This window comes from Pezoporus flaviventris, unplaced genomic scaffold (assembly GCF_033815535.1).
Source record: "Pezoporus flaviventris isolate CSIRO_AGI_PZ_B2104156 unplaced genomic scaffold, CSIRO_AGI_Pfla_v1 ptg000005l, whole genome shotgun sequence".
Lineage (NCBI taxonomy): Eukaryota > Metazoa > Chordata > Aves > Psittaciformes > Psittacidae > Pezoporus > Pezoporus flaviventris.
The window spans coordinates 2,949,045-2,966,455 of NW_026892553.1; the positions used below are offsets into that span (position 1 = coordinate 2,949,045).

At 45.1% G+C, this 17,411-nt stretch overlaps 1 protein-coding gene across 2 annotated transcripts in view; it reads right to left on the minus strand.

The window, feature by feature from the left end:
* BRWD3 (bromodomain and WD repeat domain containing 3) overlaps positions 1-16,958 on the minus strand; it is a 55,336-nt gene extending 38,378 nt beyond the window's left edge. Inside the window, exons 1-6 of one of the 2 annotated variants that reach the window (XM_061445678.1) lie at positions 16,686-16,958; positions 16,527-16,585; positions 16,334-16,363; positions 15,995-16,054; positions 7,171-7,321; positions 4,648-4,746 (exon numbers count right to left, since the gene is read on the minus strand). In XM_061445678.1, coding sequence (XP_061301662.1) covers positions 4,648-4,746; positions 7,171-7,321; positions 15,995-16,054; positions 16,334-16,363; positions 16,527-16,585; positions 16,686-16,722 — 436 coding nt within the window. In that variant the 5' untranslated portion in view covers positions 16,723-16,958. Of the gene's footprint in view, positions 1-4,647; positions 4,747-7,170; positions 7,322-14,911; positions 15,021-15,994; positions 16,055-16,333; positions 16,364-16,526; positions 16,586-16,685 lie in introns of those variants that run through there. The other variant, XM_061445679.1, reaches the window with a different exon arrangement.
* Between the last annotated feature and the right edge of the window lie 453 nt (positions 16,959-17,411).

Sequence of the window (17,411 nt, forward strand, 5' to 3'; positions counted from 1 at the left end):
CAGTGTATCTGCCTTTCAACATTTTCAAATGGTTTTGAAGATTGTTTTCAACCACACAAAGGACTGTGTGAATCAAAAAGGTATACCTGCATTTCAAAATATTCCCAATAATCTCAATACCTTCTATGCACTACAGCATTTCTGTGCAATCCTGAAAATACAGCACTGCTGTTTGCTGCAAGTCACTCCAAGGAAATACTGAAAGGTATAACAAACAGTCAGGCACCTAAGTCGCTCACACAGCCTTTCATCTGGCACTTTGCACCTAACTTTTGGAGTCAATTCCCAAACTCGCAATCAGTTCAGCTGCTGAGGATGTGAAAGTGAATTTCACTTTTTTCTGTGTCCATTTCCCTGTTTGAACAATGGGGACAAGGCTCCTCAATCTCCCGTGGACAGTTAAAAAATAAAAAGCTCTGCTTATGAAATGCTTCAATCACAAGTTTCAGACAAATACAGACTATTGCTGTGCCCTGAGAAGCACCATCTTCACCAAAGCAACAGCATCTTCAAACAAAAGGTAACAAGTACTCAACGTATCTGATCCTCACTATAAAAATGGTTCTGGTCTATCAGAAACGTATGCCACAAACACAAAGCTGGGATTGGGATTTTTGTCTTTAACCTGTCACTGCCTTCAAAGGAACTGCAAAGTAAAAAACTCCCCAGAAAACAAAACAAACATCCCCAATTCCAGTTCTCGTATTTTTTGGTAGAGGATCAATACACAATGTCTAAATAGGGCATTACTTACATGTGACAAAAATCCCCGTGAATTTTGCTCTCTTCAGTACAATGAAGTTATTGTACTCGTAAGGCCTAGAAGCACTTAAAAAACCTCCTCAAACAAATCCCACACAGAATTAGCAACAGAGTAACCCTAAAAACTTTTATCAACCTATCAAATTAGCTGCTATACTTCACACCACACGGGGCATAACAGCTGCCAACTCTACCCCCTCACTATGCCCTGCCAGGAAAAACTGTAATAACTGCATAGATGTTATTTTCACATTAAAAGTGGGCATTACAGTCCTTAGTGCAAGTACAGGCACAGTGGCTGGGGCAGAGAGAAGTCACACGCTGTAACAGTAATTCTTAAATCACAATTCATTCTACCAAAGATAACAGCAAAGTTTCTTGTGAAACTCTTGCAAGAAAGCTCACTTAGGAAGGATAAAACCAAAACTCTTCACCAATAAGCCATCAGTGAAAACAAAAATTAAAAAGCAATCAATCATCAGACACCACAAATTTCAATCTTAAGTCACAACTTGAGAAGGAATGAAAACGTTTCAGTGTGGACAAAGTCCCCTAGCTGCAGCAGTTTCCTTTCTCTCCCTATAAACGTCTCGCTCCACCTACTGTAGGCAAAAATATTGTTTTAAATGTAGTTTCTCTAGTATTATGAGTGATGGCTTCACATTGTACTATTTTACCCACTGAAACTGTAACTTCACTGTAGCTTCAGAATGAGGACATGACATTTTACACAGCCCAGGATGGGTGGTGAGCAGGCTCTGACCCCATCATTGGGCTGGATCAAGCATGAAGATCGGATACCAATAAGATGACTGAGAAATAAACACATTTGGCTCACACATGTAAAATATCTTCTCAGAGAGCGAATGTGGCCACAAAGACAGCTAGACCCAGGAAAAGCACCAAAAGAACAAAGTGTTCCAGCTGCTGACCTCACTGAGCAAATTTACAGCAGAGAAACATCATCAATTTCTGACTTCAACAGAGCGCTGCTATTTGGCAGCCCTAAAGTAGCTGGATCACCTTGACTGCACATTTCCATACAGATGAAATGCCTGTTCATTGAGACTATGCTATGAATTTCCAGTTCCAAATTCTGTGTTACTTTCTCTAACAACAGATAGAGATACGTAAAGATTTTCTTGCTCAGGTTAGAACACCTCTAGTAACCAACTAAAGAGGGAAAAACAGCTTCTTTCTAATCTGCTTTGTGTTGCCTGCAGGAAAAAAGTCCTGACAAAACTCAAGTTGTATTAAAAAAAAATAGGTATAGAAAACATTTACATCACATGTGAATAACTCCCATTGCTGAGATGCTGAACAACCAATCTGCCACCTTTCTGGCTGGAAAAGCACAAAGGGAGTCCTAAACGTACCACTACTGCAAAACCTGCAAAGAAACAGTCTAAAAAGACCATCCTCACTGTATTCACTGTTACCCTGTCAGCAGTAGAGAGCTGACAGCATGTTCCCTTCCTCTCCTCCCCCAGCAGATCACCACAGACCTCCAAGACTCAACAGACGACATGTTCCTGAGAATGACTCCACAACTCAGCACGTCTCAAAGACACCCTCAGCCAGATGATTCCAGCTCTGCACAAACATGCTGGGAAAAGGGCAACACTGATTTTTTGCTCTGGTTCCACTGTGCATCAGCTTCTCCTTTGGAGTACAGATGACAAAGTCACACCCCAAGCTCAACCAGATAAAGGCAAATCACTGCAGCTGCCAACTCTTCCAATTGGAAGGGAAATGATACAAGAATACTTTTAGCTGCTCATTCTGTACCTTATTTACCAGTCTACACAGGCAATTACACAACCATTATGTCTCACTCATGAACACACATTATTATGGGTGTCTACTTCTTCAGCCCAACTACTTCAGCAAGTAATTCCAGAAAACTCAATCTGACTAAGCCAGCACAGTATGGGAATACACAATTATGCCAATAATATTAAAGAGGTTGGGTATACTTCTTCATCTTGTATTTTAAAACAAGACACAGACACACACACACACACACACACTACAACATTTGTGGCTGTCGCTACTCCTCAGAGAAAAACACCTATTTTGCACAAATATACACAGAAGAATTTGGTGACCTCCACTTCAGGATTAAAAATGGGGAATCCTAAAACCAAACTCCTGTCTCCTGTACAGCTTAACTATAGTCAACTCCTTATTTTAATACATGTGCCCATTTTCCTGTCTTACTATGTAACTACACCAAGGAGACTATTCTTCTAGGAACCAATACTTACAAGAATTAATTCCTGGCTATAAAACACCCATTTCCACATGACACCTTTGCATTTCTTAAAAAAAAACCAAACAAACAAACTAAACCGATTTGTAGGAAAATACCAAACCAAACAAATCATCCTGTTCTCTACATCACTAAACAGTCACCAAGCAAGAAGCACAGACCTTTGCCAAGAAAGTAAATGCTGAAGTCCAGTCTGCTAGTATGGGTCATTAATAATACTGCATATTCCAAAATCACACAGTCTGATTCTCCTCTTGTGAAAAACTGATTCAGAAGTCGTTACAGAAATACAGAACTATAGAAGCTGAGTGTGTGCAATAGATCTGTAGTTTAGCCTATTAGCAATCCATCAGCCCAACTGGTAACAGTAACTGCAGAACCAGTCAGGAAGTATAAATACATAGATGTGTACAGTAGTACTAATATATGGAAACAATTTTCTTTTTTTTTTAAAGTCCACAGTATGACTCATAAGTTATTTGACAAAAGCAGGAAAAGCACTAATGCAACAGCTCCCTGTGCACTAGTTCCAGGCAAATAGCCATTCCTTTTTCATACAGAAGACCTGTAATTAACTCTGCTATTCCGTCACACTGCTGCCACACCACCACAGACCTTATGCAAAGCGTGCTATTGATTTCAACCACAAACAGCCTGGGCTTTGGCACTTTAATGTCTGACAAGGATTAATCTTTAGTAATGAGAGAGAAAGTGCAGAAGCACAAACAGAACAGACACAGCAGAAACAGAAGACTGCCATCATCATTCCTACATCACCAAAGGAATGGGAGAAATATATGTGAATGGATTCGCTAACAAACCTGGAAAAGTCTCTACATTTGCACAAACACACAGTAAATACAGATAAAATCCCCTAAGAAGAAAAAAACCATGACCAACAGGACTTATATTTATGCCTACAAAAATCAAATTTGTTTGCTATAGAAATAATTAATGCAAGTTCAGACCATACAAAGAAAACTTTTCAGTTTAAGCAAATAGAAACTCTGTGATGATATGTAAGCTGAATGCCTACATATATCTGAGTTTTATACAAGTTCTCATCTAACTGAAACACTGAAGTAACCCAAATGTAGGTTTGGTGATTATTTCCTTTTTGGAGAGGAATGTTGCAAGCAGTCTGTTTTCTGTCATAATCAAACTAAAATGAATGGTTGGGTCCAGAAAGTTCCCTGGGAGCCAGGCGCTTTGTTCTGGCTAAGATTCCTGAATGAAAAGATTGCCTCCATGTTCCTGTGACCATTCCTGTTCAATCTTACAAGCATATGTACAGATTATGTACACATATCATAAAAAAATCCTCAAGCATGTTGCCCTCCAAACAGGATGTTAACATGCAAAGCTTTTCAATGTGGCCACAATGTTTTAACATGTGTACACATATTAAGGAAGATCCAAGCCTGAATAATACATAAAGGGCTATTCTATTGTCAGTGAGAAATCTCTTTCAGACTAATTCATGGTGAAATGTCAAAAAAGCCATTAATGCAAGCCCACAGTAGTGTTTCAGTCAGCAAGAGTAACTTTAAGCTGGAACAGTAATAAAAATACAGAGAAGGAAAAAAACACCTTATGGAGGTTTCAAAACTCACCCACGTTTGGTGGTTTCCCATAATTTACAGGTAGTTCGGGAGGCCGGCCTCTGTGGAGAGCTGCAAATGCAGATCCTTTCCATAGCGTATGTCTGAAGTCTGTACCAGCAAGATGAACCGTGGGTTAGTGAAACAATCAGCCAAACTGGGTCCAATCTACCTATTCTTCTTAGAATCAAGAGCATCAAGCACAACTCCCAGCATCCCCAAATAAGATTTGTCTTTTTAAGTAGTTTGTCAGAGATCTAACACTTACAGAAGATTGCTGCTCTCATTTCTAGTTCCTAAGCAATGTGACTGGTAATTATTTCAGCTTATTTTGGCTTCCTTTTGGGGAGCAGGGAGTCTAAATTGATGCAAAGAAAATGAAAACAATAGGTGTGCTCAGTACTGAGGCAGGACTGAACTGCAGCATGTTTTTAGTCCTGCTGCAATCCCAACACATACAGGACCTTTCCTTATGAACCGTACATTGGAGAATACACGCACACATTTGCTCCCTGAAAGTGGCAGAAGGAAAAGGTTTGGGGTTTTCTGCCCTATAAATGTGTTTTCCTGCAGTTGGTGGCAATATGCCTTCCTTTCAGACTGTCCTTTGCACCCCACCCCCCAAAAAACATTGTTTTTAAAATGAAGACTCTTTTCTCTAAACACTCTCCAGCTTTCTGCTGCCAACTGGCCTCAGCAAGCCTCCTCTCTAGAACAATAGTGATTTTTCTGAGACTGCTCAGAAATTAGACCTGGACTTCTTCCATTTCTGGCCATCTGGAAGGAGGGAAATGAGCTTCTACGGTGAGTAAGGATGGAAACAGAAGGACAGTGCCACAGATCGGTGGATCTGTGAATCACCATTTAGATCTCTGAAGTGCATAAGCTTCCATGACTCAAACAGACACCCAAGAGCACCTTCTGATGAAAATCCAAACTGCATCACAGACCATTACAATGACACACATTAAAAACAGTACTCATGCTTTCTATAATAGATCAAAACAGCCATAAATACTAATGGTAAATGGAAACTTCATACCAATATACAACTAGGGGGAGTGGAAATTCATGTATGTTAACTTTGGAAAAATTAAGTTCTTCTGTATTAGTGTGTTTAAACACCAAATGGCACAATATCACAGCACCTTCTTCTGAAGGGGACAAAATCCCACCCTAAATCTAGCAGAAATCTTTTTGCAATGCATTTATCACGTGCCTTAGGAAGCACTACTTCTTCCAGTGATTCACCTAGCCTCTGTCCCCTAACTCACCTAAAAACCTTCTGTTTCTCTGCATGAAAATGTTTATTTTCTCTCTGTTTTAAGATACAAACTGAATGTGAAATGAACAAATAGTTCTCTGAAGGCCTCCCTGCAAACCTGAAATTCTCCACCCAGTTATGGCACAGCATAAGCAAAACAAGACCCAGGCCCAAACTTTGCGTATGTGTTTGCAAACAGCACATCCCTCCAGGTGACATCCAAGGGATCAGCAGAATGCTAAAAGACCTTGTTAACATCACAGTGTGACTTCAGAGGATGAGGTAAATTAAGTGCTCAGCAGCCACTGAAACAGGAAGGTCCTGCTCTCCCATCCCTCCTCCTCTCCCAGACAAATGCTCCTGCTGCCTGTGTCACCTCCAGCACTCTGATCCTTCCATGAGCTCATTTAATTCACTACAACAGCAATAACAAATTTGGGAATATTTTAGCTCTCTGAATCAACACATCACAGGATCAAGTAACTTCTGGCTCCTACAGGGAAGAAGTGGCAGCAGCATGGAGTGAGGAGGGAAGGGAGGAACCACTCTTTTCAATAGCAGATGGCTCGCAGATCGGTTTAGTTCTAACATAAAACTGCGCTCTCAGGATCATTATCTCAAGCAGAGCAGTTTTTCAAAAGAAACAGGACTGGTGCTCTATTCATGAAAGGAATGGAGGCTTTGGTTAAAATTAACTTTAAGCAAGGATAAGTAAGAATTATCACTGAGTCAGTCTCACCTTCTCCCACCCTCTAAATACTGCCCCAAATGCCACCCTGCCCTTCAAGCTGACACACCAGTCTGCACAGCCAGGGAACTGAATAATGGAACAAATGGAAGAAATCAGCCTCAAAAATAGCCCAGCAAAAAACACAGACTGCTGGGTTAATTTAGATCAAGGCATGTGGGTATGTATATAAAAAAAAATGGCTGGTTTTCAGATGGATCAAATGGACCCAGTCCAGTTCATCACATCATTTACACAAGCACCAGTTCAATGTGCTGTGGAGGGGAGGCAAAAAGGCAAGTAACTACATCAGGCAGCTATAGGCAAGAGCTGCTCCTAAGATGGCATTTTCAACCAGAGAAACATGTATGTAACAGGACCAGCAATAACTGCACTGTAGCAAGACTACAACAAAAAAGCTGACAAGCATAGGAGACAAACCAGGGTTCATGCAAATACATACGGATACCACAGTACGAACTGAAACAAAAGGGGATTTGATCATTGAAATAAAAATCAATCACACACAGATTGAGAATCTTACCTTTTGCTGCCCTCAGTAGAGACTGGCGCCCGACACCTAGCAAAGTCTGCACACCTAGGACACTCTGTGGGATTTCCTTGTCTAAAAGGGGTCCAAGTCTCTCACAAATCCTAAGAAGATAATCCGGGGGGATGTGCGCATTCACAGCCACCTAAACATATAAACAATGCAGATGTTTGGAAATGGTTTTACTTTGGAAATGGTTTTACTCTTGCTTCTACCGTTATTTCTTTGTTTGGTTCATATTCAGTGTTAAAGTTCCTGAAATCAAGTCTAATACCCCTGAAAGCCCTCTGAGAATATATGATACCAAAAATGTCTTTTAAAGAGACATGGAATGTTGCAAAAGTCAGAAAATCCAGGTGGTAGCAGCTACAGTTGTAATTTAGGATATCCCTTAATAACAAAACCCCTGAAATTCAGAGTAGTGCTCTGTGTACTCAGTGCAGTTCTCCGATCAAACAAAGAATAGGACATCTTTCCTGAGGACTTTTTTTAAGCCTTTTTTACCCTCCAGTTCATTCTTTTCACATTTCCTGATTAGCTGAAACACTTTTGCCAGACAACCATTACTGTAAGAAGCACATGTGCTAAAGCCTAAAGCCCTGAACATCATTCTAAAAGCAACAGCCAATCTCCAGTTTTTAGCTGCCGGGAGTAGGTATCTTTAAGACTCACACGTGTAGGCTCCTAATTCATAGTGTCAAGAAAACATTCTTTCCCTTTAGACAGAGACTGTTTTCTATGGTGAGACAATAGCTTTTTTCCAACAGTCTGTTCAAATAGCAAATAAACTGTGCCTCATTATCCAGAACGTCCTGCACTTGCCTAACTTTTACTCCATTTACTAGCTGGCAGCAAAAACTGAACATCAGAGCTTATTTATCTCCTTCAACACAGGAAATGCAGCTACATCTATCTCCTTTCTCAACAGTAACAGGTCACTCAGCTTTTAAGTACCTGTGATTCACGATGGAAAAAATAGTTGTATTAGAACTATTCCAACTTTCTGTTGCAATACTATGATGAAAGAGGTGGTCATAAACCAGGGGTTTCATTTGGTTTACCAAGCCAAACTAATGCCAAATAACACTAAAGCTGACCTGAAAGGGCCAGAACAGTGTTCTTTGTAAAGAAATAATAGCAGGCATATGCATGCACACCACCCTTACATGACCACTTCAAATGTGGCCAGTCACAGGCCAGTATAGGACTGGGAGTACTCACTGCCCATGTGAGTACTCACCCTCCCAATGACATGGGACAAGTTCTTGTGCAGCTGCAGTGATCCAGGATGATTCCACAATCTGGCTAAAACCACGACCAAGCTCCCACCTGGATCAGCTCCCGTGCTCACCTACTCAGAGAGAGCAGTTACAGCTCCCATGGTTAGGAACGCTCACCCAACAGAAGGAAAAGGGTTTTTGCCAGGTTTAGCAAAGCTGACTGTGATTCACAGAAGTGACAGGGCTGGTGGAAAGCAAGGTACAGGACCACTTCTTTCCACAGAGCACCATCAGATAGGCCCAGGTATCCTGCCTACTGAAACCTAAGGATATGCCCAGCTCCTGCCCCAGCACACCGAAGGGAGCAGCATGCATCGGGAAGGAGGAAAATGTATTTCACTCCAACCTGCTGCCAAAACATTGTTCACTGAACTATGTCATCAAACATATCATTAATACATGTCATTGGGAAATCGCTCACTCCAATTGGGCAACAGCAGTGGTGCTACGGGCTCAGCGCAGTGAGTCACACCTTGTATAATGCAACCACCTTCATCACAAGCAGGATCAATCCCATCCCACAAATCAGATTTCAACCAAAGAAACACAAAAAGGAAGGGCTTTTCTAATCATATATACAAATTGCCATTTGACTAAACCCAACTGAAAACTCTTCCAATCTGATGGAAACTGACAGAAGAGAGTCAGGCTTCTCCACACATCCTTTCAGTCACTGAGTGCCAGTGTCTGGCTTTCTTAGGGAAACAAAAGAATCGCAGCTCTGCAGGAACAATAATTTCAAGGAATACATTAATGTAGTCCCATTTCAATGCTTTTCATACTATGAGCATCAAGGAATGACCCCATGAATGCTCTTCTGCACTGACCCACTTCCTCCAGCCATTCTAACTTCATTTCTTTTTCCCAGAAAAATCACAGACTTCCAAACTTGCATTAGTACCTTCCCATTGTAAATTACATGATATTATAGAAGTCAAAATGAGATAAAAGGATTATCTGAACTTTTGTATTTGCCTATCGTTCCTACTCATTTCTGAAATATTACAAATGTGTTAATGAGATGAAATATTTTATTATCCTTCCTAGCCTCCCTTCAGTATGTAAAAGATCTGAAAGGATCTCAAACAAAGGCAATTCTAAAGAGTGAATCTATAATTGAATAAAATCTGAGTATGAAATCCTTTTTTACATCTCTGATAATTAGTTACATGCTTCTCAGTCCACAATTCTAATAATTTATCAAGATTAAAGGATTTAAAAGAAAGAAAGCAAACAATCCAGATGCTATGGAATTTTACACTTCTAGAGTAGGGAAAAAACCAACCATACCACTGTCTCTGGAAATAAAAAGTTTCACAGAAAGTCCAAACCATTCTCCTAGTCTCATGCAGCAAAACACTTCTCATTTCACTCAGGAACATGCTCCTTTTAAAGCATCACTGCTATTCTATGTCTAGAGAAAGGTGCTGAATTCAGCCTGGCAGCAAATAACCTACTATGGAGGCAGAGCAGAAGTTACACAACAAGCAGTCCTGGTTAGCTCAGTGCATCGACTCAGAAATGGAAAGGGACTTCATTGGTTAAAGATCCGCAGGTTAAGCCACAGTTTTATAAGGAATACCAAAGAGAGAGAACATCAACACATGTGCAGACCGGCCAGCATTCAAAGATGAAAGATGGATGCGCCAGACTGACAGAGTACGTGGCAGTTATCGGCACATGCCTGGTGCTAATTTGCCTGGGACATCCAGACGTTAAGCAGCTCAGGATACCAGACATCTGCTTGATCGCAGCCCAGACCAGAAAAGTTGGCAAATCCACCATGGAGCCAGAGTTAAATCGGCACAAGCATGCTGCTGAGGAATCTAGATTTCAGTGCACAATTTTATTAGACTGTAAATTTTTCTAAGCAACAGTTAATGTGGAGCATATTGCACAGACCAGACACACATTGAAGTGACCATTCACTTTAATAACACGCCCTACTCACCAGATTTGCCACCTGCAATCAGAACCATGCCATGCTACAGAAGAAATGCTGTATCACACTTCTTTCCCTGAACATCTTCATGTTTCTACAAGCCAGAAGAGCCCAAATAAGTGAGCCTTAACCTGATTATTATCACTGTTGTTATTACCAAAGCAGGCAGCAAGAGCAGCAAATTCTCCTGGAGAATATTTTTCCATATTAAGTTCCAGATGAAATGCTTAAACCACAGCCCAATGCAAAAAGAGCAATTCCATATACAGGTTCCCAAAAGAACTTGAAACAAAAATCCTTTCTTTCACCTCTGCATGAGATAGCTGTAAATGGACTTTAAGTATCTTTCCAAAACATGAAGCTGCAAACATAGCGCTGAGAGAAACAATGATTTCTGAAAAATCAGATTTTCATTGGAAGAAGGATGGAAAAAGGCAAAGCTTAGCATCAGTTATAGCCACACCTTTTAGTGTGTGCTAGTCCAAACCCCATACAAGGATATTATCACCTCCTCAAATGCATTGGAAAATAGTTTTTTAGAGTATTAGAAAATATTTTAAAAAACTCAAAAGGAAACCAAAAATTGGAGACAAGTAATACAGGCCAAAACCATGCCTGACAAGTTTAAAGTGTGTCATTAAATAATGCAGAAGAGCTGAAAACGTGCTAAGTGAGAGCAAGTTCTGCAACCTGGGATAAACTGTGAAGGGAGAAACCTTTTGTTGCCTTAAGATGTGAAAAACCCTGTAATGGTTAACATGTGAGAGCACAAGAATGCCACAGTAACACAGAAGAGTTCTCAGATGTCGTAACCCTACAGGTCTTCTGGATCTAAAAAACCTTCAAGAATTGCGTAAAGTTAACTCATTCTTTTAAACAAATCTACATAAAGAACCCCAGGCAAATATAACACAGCCATGACTGCTTGAACCAGTATGGACATAAGTTGTTCCAGTGATAAGCAGCTCCAAGTAAAGTAAACTAGGTAAAGAACTATTAGTGAAGTCACATCAGGACTAGGAGAAAGTCATACCCCTAAAGGTGTTCATGCTTCTATTGTTGGAAGCATTACGATGTAACCTCGACTACTAGCAAAGGGTTCTCACTGGACAGCTAAGAAGACAGGCAAGAAGCTTGTTGATCCCAGAAACAAACAAACAAAATACCCTGGTATGACTCCTGACAATTTCTCCTCCAAGGAAGGAATTTCCTTCAACAGAGGAAACAAAAAAAATGACTTGTTGCAAGTGATACTTATAAGATGCCTGTCTTCCCAGGGATCAGAACCAGATAGCTCTGAAATATCTCTTTCAGGAAGCCCAGTAAAACATTGCTTCAAAGCACAGACTAAATTTGACACAAGACCTGCATAACGGAAGCAATGCAGGCTGCAATGCAGACCTTCGAAGGCTCCACCGTAGCCAGTCCCCTGTGGGCAGTTGTGCAGCAGCAGCAGATTTCTAACCTCCAGGCAGTCGTACGACACTTCCCTTGTTTGCCAAAATAACAATCAGTTAAGAATCAATTGACAACTGTATCAAAAAGGCAGCAGAGGAGACCACGAAGACCAAGCTGAGCAAGCAGGAAATCACTCAAGACTTCAAATATGGAATCTCAGCAAAAAGGAGCCCAGATACTGGACATGCACAGGATGTCAACAGTATGCAAATAGACATGAATTTGAAAAGCCATTACCAGATTCCCTAGAGAGAACAGGTTGGAACTACCATACTGCCAGATGACATTTTCCGGAGGTGACAAAACCGTAACATCTCTTCTCAGCTAATGCGGGATTGGTGGTACCTATAAATAACAGAACCTCAGACTAAGAGCTAGTTTTAAATCAATGCAGATGGGCAGGGCAGAAACTCAAAGCCAAATCCCATAAGCTGGTCCATACCAGCACAGCCACTCAAGGATGCAAATTCTCCACTTGAATACACTGTCAAACAATAGCTAATTTTTTGTTTTTCCTGAAATTATACCTATCTTCAGCACAAAGACCCAAACAGGCTGAGCCAGAAGAGACAGCCTGTCAAAGTTCTTGAAAACCAGACCAGAGCCAGTCATCTTTATCATAAAGAGAGATAATTTCAAACAGCAGTCCACTGGAGACAGTTCTGATAAGCTGAGTTGGTTCAGCTTGACTCATCTGTACAACAGCTGACTCCACACTGAACGGCCGTGATTAATTTAAAATAGGTGTACTAACTGTGTGCAAGTTTGACATACTTCAGGCTTTCATAAGGAAAGCGATGACCCTCCCCTTTACAAACATGCTTCATGCCTCAAGACCACCAGCAGTCAATAACAAAATAAAACCCACTTTGGAGTACATCTGGATGATTATCTAGACAGGCAGCCACATGTTGCACATAAAAAGTACTCCAAAGTGGAACAAGGAAACACAACAGTGGGAACACAAACACACAAAAGCGAGTCTTCTCTGCACGGTTTTGCTCATTAGGCGTGTTTCTTCTTAGTGCATCTTAAATTACTCTTCTGCTTGTGGTACCTGACATTTAAAGTCAAAGACCAAGTTCAAATTAAAAAAAATAAAAGAAAGAAAAAAAGAAATCTCAGCAGAGAGTTTTCAGACCTTGACTAAAAGCTGGAGTGAAGTGGGAGTAAACATTCCCGAGACAAAAGCCACCTAACAGGAGATTTGGTTGTTACATCTTTATGGCTTCCAAAAGAACAGTAACAACATACTCAATGGCAATAGTATCGGTGTGTTTTCTGAAACATACCAACACCAACCTGAATATTCAAACTGAGAATGGAAAACAAAGTTGAAACATCAGCAATTAAAACAAGAAATACTTGGTTGGATTCACCAAAGCAGAATACTGGGCAAGCAATCAAAGAAATCAGACTTCTCTAAATTCACTGGGTTTGACTATCTCAGGCCTGCCTGGCCAGCGTAGTTGCAACACTGGGCAGAGATTGTAATTGAATATGGTTTTCTGTCTGGAAGTATTCAACAGGGAGAAACGGGTAGAAAAGACTCTACCTCCAATTGCTAGCATCTGCAATTTATTTTGGTTCACTATGTGCCTGAGATAATTCAAACAAAGTTCAGAGTTATCTGTGTTCTTCACAATCCTGGCTTTGTTCTAAACACAACATGCAGACATCTAGCTAGTCCTGAAGTCAAGTACTTCAGGTTAATATACAATCATATGCAGCCAAAGGTCCAAATTCCAAATACATCAGACCCTAAGCAATGAGGGGAAAAAACAGCCTTTCTTCAACATTCTCAATAGTGAAAGCTTCAGTCTGAGGATGAATAGAGAGGAGCTCAGTTCACCCTGCCCAGCATCAACCTGCCTCACTGTAATGATTCATTTATAGTCCTGTTCCTTACTGTAAATCATAATAAAAAGTTAAATAATACTCAATAACAGTCATTACCACTAAATACTACTAAATAATAATATATAGTACTAAATAAAAAGGCAATCTAAAAGGAATTATTAGTTTCATACAAGAGGAAAAAAAAAATCCTATAGTTTTGATAATTCTATACAGCAAGAAGCAATTTCCCATTCACACAGTATCACACAGTATGCTAGAGATTGGAAGGGACCTCAAAAGATCATCTAGTCCAATTCCAAGCCTCACTTTACAAGGGTTTGTCTCCTGTTTCTGAAAGTTTAAAGTGCATGGTTTCAACAACACCAGCCACCACACACACATCAAAAAACGTTTTAAGGCTTTTCTATTCGCATCCCATAGAACGAAAGGGAAAAACGCACATGCTACTGTAACTGACTAAGCAAAACCAGTGTGCCTGAAATCAGACTTCATACTGTCAGTTTCCTCTGAAACTGACAACAGTCACAAGCTAAACCTGAGCAGCCTATAGTTACAGTTCATGTAAATTTCAAGTAAATTCAGCATTAAAAGGTACTGAATGCAGTACTCACTGTGTCAGTTCATACAATACACAGTCCCAGAATTATCCACAAGAGGTATGATGAAGCATGACTTTCATCTTAAATTCTTAATACACTTTGGAAAAGGAAAGCCAGCAGGTACAAATGCCTCATCTCGACACAAGGAGCTCTTCCATCTGTATCTGAGCTTCTGCAACATTGCTAAAGTGGAAAACTAACTGTTGAACAAGCTATAAAGCAGTTGGAGCAACAGTCGTGTCAAAACGCCACATCACCCTTGCACTGAGCAAGATGGGAAAGGCAAGGATGTACTTTCAATTCGTTCCAGGTGAGGAGATAGCAATGATCACAAGCATGCAGTGTATCAATATTATAAAAGCTATTAGTAAGTTTACCGCATTCCAACTACAAAGTGCTAAATCAGCACCAGGCATTATTGCCCAGAGCTCCCAGAAATGGAAACGAGGCCATTTGTACCCTTCAGAAACACATCAGAATGACTTTTGGGTTTCGCTGCTGTCTCAGGGAGGCCAGCATGGACACGCGCATCTCAGGGCTGCAAAGAACATCCATCCCCACGGACCGGGCCCTTGGCAGCGCAGAGGGAAACTGACCTTTCTCAATGACAGAGGTACGTATGGTTTGTACCTAGCACAGTCAGCTACTCCATGTATTTCACTGGCATTTGATAGTTTCAATGTATCATTTCCTAAAACCCACTCTTTTTTACATTGAAGCAGGCCCAGCCGCCCCGGCTTGGCTCAGGGTTTCAGTCCCGGCTGCTGCCGCAGGCCGGGAATCCCTGAACCCGGCGACGGGCCCGGCGGCACGTCGGCACGGAACTCACACACACACACACACACACACACACACACACACACACACACACACACACACACACACACACACACATCCCCCGCTGCCCGCGGCCCCCGCCGTCTCCGGGGCCTGGCGATGACAGGAACCAGCTCCCGCGGCCTCCGCCAGCCCGCGGGTGCCCGCCGGGGTTTGGCCGCGTCGCTCTTCGCTGCTGCGGGGTGGGGCGGGGGGGGGGAGACCCGGGCCCTATCAGCCCCATCGCCGGCAGCCCAGGGCGGAGGGGAGGCCTGTCAAACCGCCTCCCCGTGAGGCGGCGGGGCCACGGCCGGCGCTCCTCCGGGCGAAGCGCCCCGAGCCCCCCTGCTGGTGGCAGCGGAGCCGCCCCGGCCGTGCAGCGAGGGGCGCGCAGGGCAGCCGGGGGGTCTAGAGGGGGAACCGGCGCCCCGCGCCCCATCCCGCCCACCCTGCCGGCTCCTCCGCGGCGCCGCAGCCAATCAGCTGCCGCCTTCCATCGCCTCCCGCCGCTCTCCGGGTTGTAAGACGCGGCGCCATTCGCCGGGCTGGGCCCCGGTACGTGCCCTCAGATAACCCTCCCAGCCCCACAATAGCACGTCGCAGTCAGTCAGTCAGCACTAAGCAGCCCCCATCGCCGCCCCGGTGTCTGCGTCCCCCTGCACCCGGCCCGGCCGCGCCTCCCCTTCACCTCCCGTCCGCACCCCCGCGGCCCGGCCCGGCTGTGGCCGCGGCCTCGGCGGGGCGCAGCCCTGAGGGAGGGCTGGCAGGGGGGTTGGGGGGGACGACACGGGGAGCGGCACACGGTGCGGCGGCAGGGAGCGAGGGGAACTTGCCGGGGAAGTCGGGAGTGAAAGTTGGCTCACCAGGTCCTCGAAGCTCCGGCGGTGCTCCTTGCCCTGCCAGTCCAGGCGCCGGGGGATCAGCTGCGGGAGGGAGACGGGGAAGAAGGGGAGGAGGAACGGGGACGGAGGCGGCCGTCAGACCCCGGCCGGCCCCGCGCCGAGCGCCCCCTCCCCGGGCGGCGAGCGGAGCCCCGCCGGTGCCAGCCCGCCCCGGGGAGGAGCCCCTCCGCCGCTGCCCCCGGCCCGCCGCCCGCAGGGTCTCCCGCAGCCCCGGGCTGGCTTCACCGGGGCAGGACAACCCCCGACACCCCCCCGTCCCGAGGGCTTCCTCCGTCCGTCCCGCCGAGGCAGGCGCTTTACCTGGTGCTCCTCCAGCTCCTCCACCAGCACCTGGGGAGAGACGGACACACGGACACACACACATACACACAAAGGACGTGAATCCGGCGCCCGCAGCGCAGCGGCTCCCCCGCCTGCCGTCCCCTTGCCCCGGCCCGGCTCGGCTAGTCCAGTCCCCGCCCGGCCCGGCCGGAGCTCCCGGCTCCCCGCTCACCTGGGCGGATTTCTTGCAGGGTCCGGACTGCAGAAACCGGGCGATCAGGTAGTAGAGCTCTGCGGAGGGGAGGGGAGCGAGGGAGGGAGAAGGGGACACGGTTACAACGGGGGGCAGCCGGTGGGGCGGAAGGCAGCCCCCGCCGCCAGCGATACCCACCGGCTTCGAGCTGGGTCGGGGCGGCCGCCGTCGCCATCCTCCTCAGGAGGCCCGAGGGGGAGGGGGGGTGGCGGATCGCACCCCGGGGAGACGCCGCTCCTACTGCGGCAGAGCCCCCATGGAGGAGCCCCGCTGCCCGTGCGCGGCGCTTGCCCCGGTCCGGCTCCCGCCCGGGCTCATCGCATCGCCGGTCGCCCCATAGAGATCCCGGCCCGAGAGGCAGGCGCCGAGTGCGGTGCAGAGCACGCCGCCCGCCGCACGAGGGCGCTGCACCGCCTTCGCCACAGGGGGAAGCGGCGCCGGGAGGGGACGGGGCGGAAGCGCCTGGCCGGAAGGGGGCGGGTGTGACGCATGGGGTGGTGCTCGTGCGTCATGCGGCACTTCCGGCGGCGGCTCGGTGAGGAGGAGGAGGCGGTGATGGTTGCGCCGTGAGGCGAGCGCTGGGACGCGGAGAGCCGGGAAATAACTGGTTGTTGATAGGAAGCGCAGGGACCCTTAGGGACACGGTGTCCGCGCGTGGTGAGCTGGAGGCACAGATAACACAGACTGGTTGCGGTTGGAAGGGACCTTAAGATCATCCAGTTCCAGCCCCCTGCCACGGGCAGGGACAACTTCCACTGGAGCAGCTTGTGCCAGGCCCCTGTGTCCAACCTGGCCTTGAACACTGCCAGGGATGGGCAGGGATGGGGCAGCCACAGCTTCTCTGGGCACCCTGTGCCAGCGCCT